The sequence below is a fragment of the Aegilops tauschii genome, chromosome 3 (assembly GCF_002575655.3).
Source record: "Aegilops tauschii subsp. strangulata cultivar AL8/78 chromosome 3, Aet v6.0, whole genome shotgun sequence".
Lineage (NCBI taxonomy): Eukaryota > Viridiplantae > Streptophyta > Magnoliopsida > Poales > Poaceae > Aegilops > Aegilops tauschii.
In genome coordinates this window covers 515,257,278-515,269,073 of record NC_053037.3, presented here as the reverse complement: position 1 = coordinate 515,269,073, position 11,796 = coordinate 515,257,278, and the positions used below count along the sequence as shown (strand labels likewise).

Below are 11,796 nucleotides of genomic sequence, written 5' to 3'. Positions count from 1 at the left end.
GAGCATCGGTACAAACACAAGCGCTCATATATACGCGCATACACTCACCCCTATGAACGCACACACGTATACCCTACCCCTATGAGCACCTCCGAGAGACTGAGCCGGCATATCATCTTGAGATTTACGAAGCCACCATAGGCGCCTCGTCGTCGACGGGAACGTCTCCTCCCACTGAAAGCGCATCGCCGGAAATTCTGAAATAAATCCAGGAATAATGCGAGCACCAAGATTTGGACCCTGGTGGGTTGGGGATACCACTGTCCACCTAACCATCTCAACCACAGGTTGATTCGCTTATTGGGTTTAATTTCAAGGAGAAGAAAATAGCACCCGCAAAAAAGAAAAAGAAAAAGAAAAAGAGGAGAAGATTTTTAAAAAAAATTCGTTTACGCTTTCCCCTGTGGTTCGCGTCATCTGTTGCGTTCAGCCTTCCTCCTGCCCCTCCCCGTTTCCCCACTCCCCCTCCTTCCCCAGCGAGCCTTCTTCCACTCCACTTCCTCGGTTTCCTCCGGGCGAGCCTCCAAAATCCAAGGTCGGGCTAGGGTTTTTGCGCAGCGCGCGCCAATTCCTGCGATTTCCAGGGTTCTAGTTCTACCCCCGCCGGCAGTTCCAGCTTCGCATCTCGGTGGGAGTATAACTGCTCGAGCAAGCAAGCGCGATCCAGCGACGCCGCCGGACCGTCCGAGGAAATGCAGGCTCCGCGGGCTCCAGTCCTCGTGCAAAACGAGAACTTGCCCATCTTCCGAGGTAATCAACCCACCTCCTGTCCACCTCGCCGAATCCGCATCGAACTCTCTCCCTGCGCTGACCCGTTGCGCGTCCCTGCCGTTGTTTGGCCAGGCGTTGATGGGAAGAAGGCCGGGGTGGCGCGCGGGCCTGCCGCGAGGGCGGGGCGGAGAGCCCTGGGAGACCTCGGCAGAGCCGGCAAAGCTCCGCCGGCCGGCGCCGCCGGGAAGGCCGCCGCCGCAGCAGCAGCAGTGAGCGTGCAGGGGTTGAAGGGCGTTGCGAAACCGAGCTCTCTGAGCGACGGGGACTGGGTGAAATGCTGCGAGTGGGCTAAGGGTGGCATTGAGACTGCGAGTTTCACCGGGAATGATATGCAGAGACTGATGGCCGATGAGCAAGAAGAGCGTATGTTTTCTGTTTAACTGAACTTCTTTGGACACTATTTTCTTATGATAGCTCTGTGAATTGCTCTGCCCTGTTCTTGAAGAAAATGCAATGAAATAAAAAACAAGTTTTTACTGTTTTGTGTGTGTGTTAAATCCTTCCTATGTTTCGATTCCGGGACCAGGCATACGAAAGAAGGTGGAGAAGGCAATGGCCACTTTGCAAGTCTCCATGAACAGTATTTATGACATCAATGTACCATCGAAGGTATGTGGTAACTTTTTGCCTGATCCCAAATTGCTCTCTAGTGTGATGAAATGTAGTTGTGCATCTAGATGATACACTAGAATGGAGTGGACTGATAATCACTAATAACCTGTAGTTGGAGTAAGTGGTGATAATGAGTTAATAATGAGCTAAGAAAATTATTAAAGCGATTTGAACTGTTCTGGATGCTGATGGCTAACATTTCTCGGTCATAAGCTAACTGTTTTTTTAGTGCACTACTATGTTATACACATGGCTTTATGGAATTAGATTAGAATAAGATCCAGAGGTTATATTAGTGTGCTAATTACTTCACCTACGAGCTTGTGACTGCTATAAGATGGCTCAGTTAGTGAATAGCACAGTGTTACTGATGACTATGATCTAAAATATTTCCCACCTTGTTCATGTCATGAGTAGGCGTTGCGTTTATGCAATTGATTACCTCGAGTTGAATGTATCTTAGATATCCCTGGACGATCCAGATGATGAAACAACATTGGAGCTTGATCCTGAGTTCCTTCCTCCAACGGCGTACTTAAGCTCAAGACTAGGTTTGTCTCACCGCTTTCGCCTTACCTATGCACAAAAATATCAGCATTCTATACCAAATAAATATACTATGAATACATATTTCATGATGAATCTATTGATATTGATTTGGTATTGTAGTTATTGATATTTTGTTCTATGAACTTGCTCAAACTTAAGAAAACTTAGGGGGGCTGTTTTGAGTCTGAATTTAGTTTCTGTGAAACCGGGGTCAGTTGCTTTTTGCTCCAAAAGGGAAAAAAATTCTTCTTCAAACTTTATCTGTATGCTCCCCCCTCACCCCATTGACCTGTTTTTGACTGATCAAATACAATTGTCTTCAGAAACATACCACAAATTATCTACATGTGTCGTTGCATTGCAAAATCTTTTGTTGTAACTGCTCCAACAAACCCGCTGTTTTCTTGCAGGTGAGCATGATGGCAACTATCTCCTTTCTGATTTGGAATTTGAGCATGACCCTTTTTCTGGTTGCAATTTTGACCTGAAGCTCAAGGATGACTACTGAAATGATAGTTTGTCTAGATCAACAGTATTACTCTGTTGAGGTTTCATCGTTCAGTGACTCAGTGTACTGGTTATATTGTCCAACTGTTGTAGTACAGTACATCTAGTTATACTGCAAGGTATCTGTTGTTGGTATGCCTTATCTTATGTTGTCCAGATTAGGCAGCCATCATACTTGCAATCCGTATGTGCCCCGTGTTGTTAGGCTGTCCTGGTTGTATTATGATGTAACGCTAATGGTAAATTAATAATTGTTATCACTTCCTATTTACAAATGGTTGTTAGGCTGTCCTGGTTGTAGCGCTAATAGCAAATTAAGAACTGTTGTCACTCACTATTTGCAAATCTTCTGCTTAGTCACTGAAAGTTGAAATGGTGCTGTATAACTCCTGATCACTGTTCATATTGAGCTGAAGACCAGTATGACTAACCTTTTTTAGTTTTTTGACACATAGTGTAGGACTCCCCTGGTTGGAGTAGAACTTTGACCCCACCTTTCGTCATTTTACTGGAAATACTTTATTCCATGTTGTTCTTTTCATTCAGTTGTAGGCAGAAAATGACAATCTAGGTTTACGTCCAAGCAAATGTAGTGCTGTTGTAAGCTGGAACTCATGGTGCATTAAACATTTCAATGTGCCTTTTGCTTTCCTTAATTGAAAGTAAGTATGACTTACAACTAACTAAACCTAAAATAAAGTCATTAGTGTAAAGCACAAAGGACAGAGTGAATAGCAGAATGTGTGAGCAGCATTGTCAGTTAATAATTGTGTATTAGCACAACACACTTCGGCAAATTCATGCTGTGCACTTCTCGCACCTTACTGGACAAATGCAAGAACATATTTCAAGAGAAAACACTAACCATCTTGGATGAGCTAGCAAGTAGTTTAGCAGATGTCTGAAATCTCGCATGTGCAAACATTCCTTGTGATACACAGTTAACATTTTGTTTTCTCAGCCTGAGTTATCTTGTAGCTCCTGATCTAGAAATAGCTTACCTCTTATCAGAAATGGCAGTTCAGGAAACAACAACTGATCTAGTGTTGTACTGCTGTACTTATTTGCCTTGGCTGTGGAGAAAATTTATGCATGCCCACTGAACCACCAAGCAATGGAAAATTGGTCACAATCTTGCACTGATGGAGGCTGGTGGAAGGGTATCATCCCTGCTGTCGTCATTGCATTTGCTGAGTCTAAGCTTCAGGTTTCTCCTGCATTTCCTCATGTATATAGCTTAGCAATCAATTGTTTGGACTAAATTATGTTATTGCAGCTTAGCATGCTTTGTAGGATCCTTGCCAACTGATTATGATTAGTCCTGTTCAGCAAGGAGTGAACTCTTTGCACCTTGAAAAGTAAGACTTTAATCTTGCACCCACATGATTGAGAATCCATGGCTAGCATATTTTCTGTTATGTGTGCACACCAAATCGATGCAATTTGTGTCAAAAATTGATGCAATAGAAGATTAGAGATGTTGACCTGCCACAGTGTCTCACAATATTGAAGACTCTGGTCGTCCTCCTGACTAGTGCTGGCGGTAGCTTCTGCTGTTGCTTAAGTTTTGCCTTTGTACTTGTAGTTTCACTGTCTTTTCTTTTCCTTATCGTTTTGCTTGAGTTTAGCTAGTTGTGGGGGTGCACAGGGCGCCTGTTGCGCATACAGAGCCTACTTACACCTGTCCTATGACCTCTCAATCGTGAAGCATCTCCGGGAGTTGGTTCAAAATAGTAGGAGAGAACCTTCTTACCAAGAGACCAAGCAAGTCCTGGGAGGGAACATATGTGTCATGGTTGCCTGCTTTAAGATCTGTAGTCGGATGGCTGTGTAAGAACTAGCTTTAGGATCTGTAAACATTGTTTATTTGCACAGTACTCCCTTCGCTCCATAATTCTTGTCGTGGTTTTAGTTCAAATTATGGAACGGAGATGTAATTTATACAACTTGATGGCTATCTTCGATGCTACTACTAACTACTAAGTGCACCTCTTCAGAACACCATGCCCTGTATAATCAACCAGTGCTGGAGAGCTACCATACACTACCTGCTATGCTTAAGCAGATCTTAATGTTTGATTAAGTTCCAGGAAAGGGTAGAGGCGCACATATAGTGCTACTCCATGTTAGTCTACCAACTAGGGGATGGGCCAAAGTAATCATGATGTGATTGCCACCTAATGAAAGCTACACAGATGATTTTTTATAGATATGGTAGACTGAATTTTCAGACACTTTTCTTGTTCTTGGGGCTCTGGTTTCTGCTTATGTCTTTTTCTTCCATTAATATCTTCGCTTTCTGGCCGGGACCAAACTAAAGACTATTTTAGATAGACGTGGTGATAGATATATGCATTTAGGGTGGCTGTTTTTGGATTTGGAGACCAGAAACCCTTTTCCGTTAAAGTATAGGTGGCCAACGGTCTGCATGTCGTATGTGCATGCTTAAATTATAAATCCACCTCGAGCCCCTATTTCGATCAATCAAAATTCTACTAGGGTCAAGCGCAACAAAACACTGGATTAGACGCACGACTAATCGTGCGGCTCAAGTATCTTCTTGTTTGTTTGTTTGAACACTGGATCAATCTGATTTTAGAATTTTGTTTGAACAAAGAGAGTTAAGAGGGTACTGCTGGCCTGGTGGTGCCTGCAGCATACATGCATTATAATGGCCGATGCTGAGGGTCCCACTCTCCAGTCAAAGTAGTGATTAGTAAGAGGACCAAGAATTGTGGTAGAAAACGGATTGACGGCCAGAGTAATGCATTATAATGATTTTATTGCCACCAAATGAAAGCTACTCCAATTTTTCTGGATATATGGTGGACATGATTTTGAGATACTTTTCTTGGTTCATGGGTCATGGGGCTCTGGTTGCTGCTTATCCTTTTTTTTTATGTCTTTGTCTACCAACTACCATGAATAACTTCACATCGTGGGACCAAAACTAGACTAGGATAGATACATTATATAACTAGAGAATATACTACAAACTAGATTAGGGGTGGCTAGCTGGTTTTGGGCTCGGAGACCAGAATGTTTTCCAGTAACCTATAGCTGGGCAACGGCCTGCATGCCCTCTATTTGTGCATGCCCTTTATAGGATAGATACATTATATAACGGGCATGGAGTATATGCTCCCGAGCTCAAATGCTCCCTCATGAATAGTAAAACCGGAAAAAAATAGTTAATAAATTCAAAAAATTCTGAATCTTTTTACGGTAAACTTTGACAAATGTTTTGCATGCTTGCAAAATTTCAGCACGAAATAACATTCGTAGAAGTCGTGCCAAAAAAAAAATCGATGTTCCAAAAATGCTAGTTTTGAACATATTTTGGAGTGACGATTTTGTTTTTTTCGCCACGCCTTCCACGAATGCCATTTCGTGCTGAAATTTAGCAATCGTACAAGACATTTGTCAAAGTTTATCACAAAAAAATTCAGGTTTTTCTGAAATTTTTAACTATTTTTTTCGATTTTATTGTTCATGCGGGTGCATTTGAGGTCGGGAGCAGAATAGTACTTTCGTTATATAACTAACTATTATATACTGTATATACTACAAACTAGATTAGGGGTGGCTATCTGATTTTGGACTCGGAGACCAGAATGTTTTCCAGTAACCTATAGCTGGGCAACGGCCTGCATGTTGTATATTTGTGAATGCACTGCATTACATGCTTAAAATATCTGCCTGAAGCAAAAATATTTAGGGTACAACAGCTCTGGCCTCTAGTATGCAACAAAACACTGGATTAATATATATATATATATATATATATATATATATATATATATATATATATATATATATATATATATATATATATATATATATATATATCGGTTAGCTAAACACCTAAATGCTTAATTTGTTGCTCTCAAGAAAATGATTAATTTGTTTATTTGTCATGCGGCACGGTTATCTTCGAGGAACAGCGCGTCTGTGATCAAGTGCGCGGATGTAATGATTGGTAGTATTAGTATAGTTTAGCTTTGGCCTTTGGAGTTCAAAATAATCAGTTTTTTCATTAATCGTTTTAATGATCATCTCAGCCCAATCTCCTCTCCAGGAAGACTTTGAGCATTACTGATTTTCCATGGCTGCCAATGCATCACTATAACCTTTTCATAGCTTTATTTATCTGGATATAAAAGGCTTAGCATGCAGTTGCTGAATGATGAGATGTAATGTGCTTTTGATATAGTATTATTGTTTCAAAATGAAATCATGTTTGGCAATTCAGGTTAACTTACTAGATTAGTACCAACACAATGTACGTACGTTGAAGACAGGTATATATATCATGTTCAAGATTTATGTTAGCAATTACATAATTTGAAACTGTTTGTGCAGATTTATGCTAGCAATTACACAATTTTAAACTGTTTGTGCAGATTATGGGGAAAAACATATATAACCAGTGCAAACAACATAAACAAATGCATGTAAAACCGAATAATGCACCACAATACGAAATTGCAGCGTAAAATTGATGACATTAATTGCAGCATCACGAAAAATATGCTCTTTCTTGGCCGAATATGAGAAGTATGCTCTCAAGGACCTATCAAGTGACAAACTTTAAGTAAAAAGAGCAGCACTACGTACTGTTGTTGTAAAGGAACATGGCTCATGCACAAGACAACTCATTTGTACGGTACATGAGTATACATGTCACATTGTCACTAGTGGTGTGGTTGGGCTGTGGATTAGTTTGTAAAAATCAGCTGTTGTCCATTGCATACATCCAAAACATATCCATCAGAAAAAAAATCACTTAATAAATAAATAAATCTTTATGAGATATATACCTCCAGTCCATGCATGCATATTTTGCTTGAGCTTTTTTACGGTACCCTGGTACTCCCTCCACAGAGATGGAGTACCACTTAAATCTGACCCTCCACTTATAAGGGTAGTTTAGTCTTTTCAACTTTTAATTAGGTCCTTCTCTGATTTCTAATCAGATCACGCTTCCTATCACCAACGTAGCCGCCATCACATTAGCGTTGTTATATGTCTTCATGAGGACCGCGCCATTGCTTCCTTGCACTGATCGAGAGCGAGTGGATAACGGTTACCGATCAGACTACAAGTTCTGGAAATCCACACAAAATCTCTAACATGTACAAAGGAAATTAAAACACAGATATACATTGTTGTGGAATACACGCAAGAGATCAGGTTCGCAAGAAGTTCATCACTTAATCAGCCCGCAAGAGATGTCAGGCTGGAGCCTGAGTATCCCGCCTCGCCCTAGTCATCATCCTGCTTCAGCGCGGGCGAGTTTCCAGAATTCCAGTTGCGCGAGAAAGATGGCTCTCGCAAATGCGCCCGTGGCAATGGTGGCGGCTCCACTGCCTAGCCCTGGTCCATGCCATTCCGGCAAGTCCGTGGCCCAGAGGCCATCTGTCTCTTGTACGCACGCAGACCATAGTGGCCGCCGGCGCCTATCCTATCGAAGAATTAGGTTTTTTTTAGGAGAAGAATTAGGGTTCCAGCGATCGAGTCGAATCTGTATCAACCGTGATGCACTGATGGGAGAATAGTAATAAAAACCACTTTACCTTTTTACCCCCAAGCACAAGGCACTCCCTCACTTTTTTAGTAGGTACACTCTTAAGCACACGTTGGAGTACCAATAGACATCCACCATTGGATCAAGAAAAATGGAGGGTTCATATTCATTTAGGGGTACGGTACTTTTGCTTGCACTCTTTTATCGACAATTGACAGGCATGCACCGTCACGATCTCATGGACCGCTTTTTTTATGGCCATCAGAAATTCACAGCGGTATTATCCACTCAGGAGAATCTTTCTCTTGTGCGTCCTGCATTTGACCATATGCATGGCTGGCTTTGTGTGGTGTACGTACTTGCATATGCTACAGATCCGATACATACTGATCATGGATTTGATGTCGCAAAACATGCACCGTTCGTGTGTGCACACAATGCTAGCTAGTGGTCAAGAAAATTTACACTGGTTATGTCGATAGCCTCCAAACGTGAAAGTTTTCACCTTGCGATTTTGCAATTTTTGTGAAGGCCGGTGTAAATTTTCACCATGTCCAGTCATCAAAAAACGGTTCCATTCAAATACTCTGTCGCGAAAAAGAGGCAGATCTGATTAATCGACAATCATAAAGGGACATGTAGAAATAAAGCAACAACAACACGGGTTTTCCGACTCACAAAAAGACAACAACGTGGATTTTCTTTCGCAGTATAGATATTTTTAGATAATGAGTAAATTTTATTGACTCAGAATGAAACAACAATATGAGACAATGAGCACACACATGATCTATTCATGATTAGGATACATATAACCAACACCAACACATAAAAAATGACGTCTATAAATAGCAAAGTCATACAAGATCAAAGTTATGCCTAGACGGTGGAAAAATATGAAGGGAACAAAGCAACGACAAACAAACTACAAGAATGACCATTGGCACCAATCATCTATCTTTTGACAACATACGGACAATTGAAAAAGTTATCTAGCAGCAACGCCTCTAAGAAGAAAAGAACACTCGAGCACCATCCTCGCCGGATCCAATCTCTGAAGGCATGATTCTAGGTTACTCCAAATAGTGCTAACGAAACACTGTTATTGCCGGGTATAACCAACTAGTAGGGTCGAAGCCTAGTAAGTTGGGCAAGCCGCAGCGTCTAAAATGAAAAATAGGACGTGTAAAATGAAACCTTGTGGCCCCTGGATGATCGCACTAGACATGACACACCTGAAATCCTATCTACTCTGTTTACACAATCAGGTGGCATCCCGAACAGAGCACGTGAGACCGGAAAGAAGGAAAACAGAGCATATCCGCAACCCAGTCCCCACGTATGACCCTCCTTACGTGTTGTCTGGTCGCGGCACGCACGTACGTGCACACTCCTCCATACGTACGCATGCAATGCAGCTGGCTGGAGGACGAGCGGGGAGGGTGCAACGTTGCCGTCGCGGCCTTGGACGGCCACCACCGCCAGAGTCCACACAGACGGACCGAGACAAATCGCGTGGCTGCTAGCTCCCACGGCGGCAGAGCAAGCGAAATGTGGCTGGCCGGCGTCGTGGCGGCGATCAAATAAGCGGCCAGGGACGGTTGGTCATGGGTTCACGGCGGCTGGCTTCTGCCCCACGCCGCACCAAAGATTCCGGCGGCCGGCGCTGCTAGCGGTTCTCGGCCACAATTTGTCTTGCTCGTGCTCGTACTTATCCACACAGGTCCGCGTAGGGCTTCCACCTGGCCACCTCGTGTCCACGAACAAAGTATCACGGCACGTCCCAGCGAAAGCACTCTTGTTAGCTCGACCTCAAATGAGATAGGGATGAAGTAAAATTTGAAAAAAAAAAATCTAGCAAATATTGAGAAAAGTTTTGCCGATTTTGCTTTTTTTTCCTACACCTTCATGAAAGTGATTTTATTCTGAAAATTTGCAAGCATGCCAAACTTTTGTCAATATTTGTTTCCGAAATTTCCAGAGCTTCTTGAATTAATTTTCATTATTGTTCGGATTTTACTGTCCATCCAAATTCATAGGAGCTGGAGCTAAGAAACTCCACGCCCTACGTCCCAGCTCTAACTAAAAGGGAAGTAGAGAACTAGTAGCACGGTACGGTACTCCGATGTCTTTTTTTTTGAAAAGGGAGGATGATCCTCCGGCCTCTGCATCTGGGAGATGCATGCAACCGTTTTATTGATTATTCTCGAGGACCTTACAAAGTAGAACAACAATATGCCTGCATCCGCCATCTTGGCAACATCTGCCGCTACTTCTATTGAAATGATGAAGGGGTGCAAGCTGGGCCACATACCCGGACCTCTCACCTAAGCCTAACATCTAAAGCCGGAGGCCCCGACCAAGCCATCAGCTGGGTCCGGGGCTTAAACCGGTCCGACGCACTCACATGTGTCATCGCTGCCATCTTCCACTGGTCCATCTTCAGAGCAGATTGAGGTGACAACCTTGGCAGGTTCTCCGCCATCGACGCCACCACGACGCCAAACGACGACCTCCACCTACGCGAGCCTTGACAGTTCCTCCGCCATTGACGCCACCACGACGCTAGCCGACGACCTCCACCTACGCGAGTCCATCTTCAAGCAACGGACGTAAATCAATGCTAGGATAGGGCCGCACCACCGCCGTCGCCCATCACCCACAAGCGCCACCCAACCCCAAGGTTCCCAAAGCGGAGCCTTCAAGAAGGGAACGACGCCGTGAGCGCCGCCGCCGCCCAACAAAGTTAGGGCTTTCACCCGGGAGACCTAGGAGAAGGTGAAGTGAGGAGATCAGTCCATACCGACGCCTCCAAGAAGGGGAACAGCGCCTTCAGGCGTCGCCGTCGGCGCGGCCGGTCATGGCCGGCCAGGGATTTCGCCCGAACTAGATCCCTGCCACCAGCAGCGCCTCCTGTACAGAACCGGCGACCAAGAGGAAGCACGGCCCGACCAGACTGGCCCGCACGCCGAACAGGGGAGGAGGGAAGGCGCCAGATCGCGCGCATCGACCGCCGCAGAAGCCGCCGCCGGCCGCCAACGACCACCGGATCCCGCCGCCCGCGCGGCCGAGACACCAGATCCACCGCCCGCACGGCTGCTAGCCGGCCGTGCCTTGCCAATGGAGCCGCCGCTCCAGATCCAGGGTTCCCCACGCAGATGCAGGGCAACCGAGGCCCCGCCGCCACCATCCTTGGCGCCCCGGGCTTGCCCGGCGGCTGCCTCAAGCGGCGGCGAGGAAGGGAAGGGGGGGAAGGGGGTGAGGAGGAGGGGCGGCTAGGGTTGGGAGGAGGAGCGGCTGGGGTGGGAGGAGGAGCCAATTTAAATAAAGCTTGCTTGTTAGTACGTCTTAATATTTTACCCCGGTACTCCGATGTCTAAACTGCTAGTGGTGTTTTGTTACTGAGGCCGTCGGATCGCGTTTTGCGTGGAGTGGAGGCATGGTCAAGTGAGTACGTGATGAGCAACCATTTGGTCGGTCGATGTCGATCGATCGTGGGTGCAAGTAAAAGTAAAAGAGCCAGGCCAGCTGCAGAAACTTGTCGCGCTGGCTGGGAGTGATCACGATGTTGCTGAGGGCACATGCGGCGGCAGAGGAGTTCGAGTTGTGTTTTCTTTAGGGTTCTAGTGGTGGTTACTTAACGGAGTGGCCACGTACCGTACGCACGAGAACACGGTCCCTGCCATGCATGCCGTCCTAGTGCACGCAATTTCCGGTCCTGATCCATCCAACAATCTGGGCCTGATCCTGTCCCGTAGCTGGACAACGCAATACCGACACCGCCACCACCGGCAGCAGGAGGAGAGTGACATTTACTCCGTCATTACTAA

General features: G+C 44.9%; 1 protein-coding gene across 1 annotated transcript; it reads left to right on the top strand.

Annotated features, from left to right (window-relative positions):
• The first annotated feature begins 410 nt into the window (after positions 1–410).
• Positions 411–2,714, top strand: LOC109767944 (uncharacterized). The gene is made up of 5 exons (XM_020326679.4): positions 411–750; positions 844–1,134; positions 1,298–1,380; positions 1,847–1,934; positions 2,343–2,714. The coding sequence occupies exons 1-5, from the start codon at positions 693–695 to the stop codon at positions 2,438–2,440; spliced, it is 618 nt and encodes a 205-aa protein (XP_020182268.1). The 5' UTR covers positions 411–692; the 3' UTR covers positions 2,441–2,714.
• The last annotated feature ends 9,082 nt before the right edge of the window (positions 2,715–11,796 follow it).

What these genes read in the sequence shown, in the direction of transcription:
- LOC109767944 (XM_020326679.4), top strand. Translation starts at nt 693, where the DNA reads ATGCAGGCTCCGCGGGCTCCAGTCCTCGTGCAAAACGAGAACTTGCCC. An exon ending in GAACTTGCCCATCTTCCGAG is followed by an intron (nt 751 to 843) that starts GTAATCAACCCA and finishes TTGTTTGGCCAG; the next exon opens with GCGTTGATGGGAAGAAGGCC. An exon ending in GGCCGATGAGCAAGAAGAGC is followed by an intron (nt 1,135 to 1,297) that starts GTATGTTTTCTG and finishes TTCCGGGACCAG; the next exon opens with GCATACGAAAGAAGGTGGAG.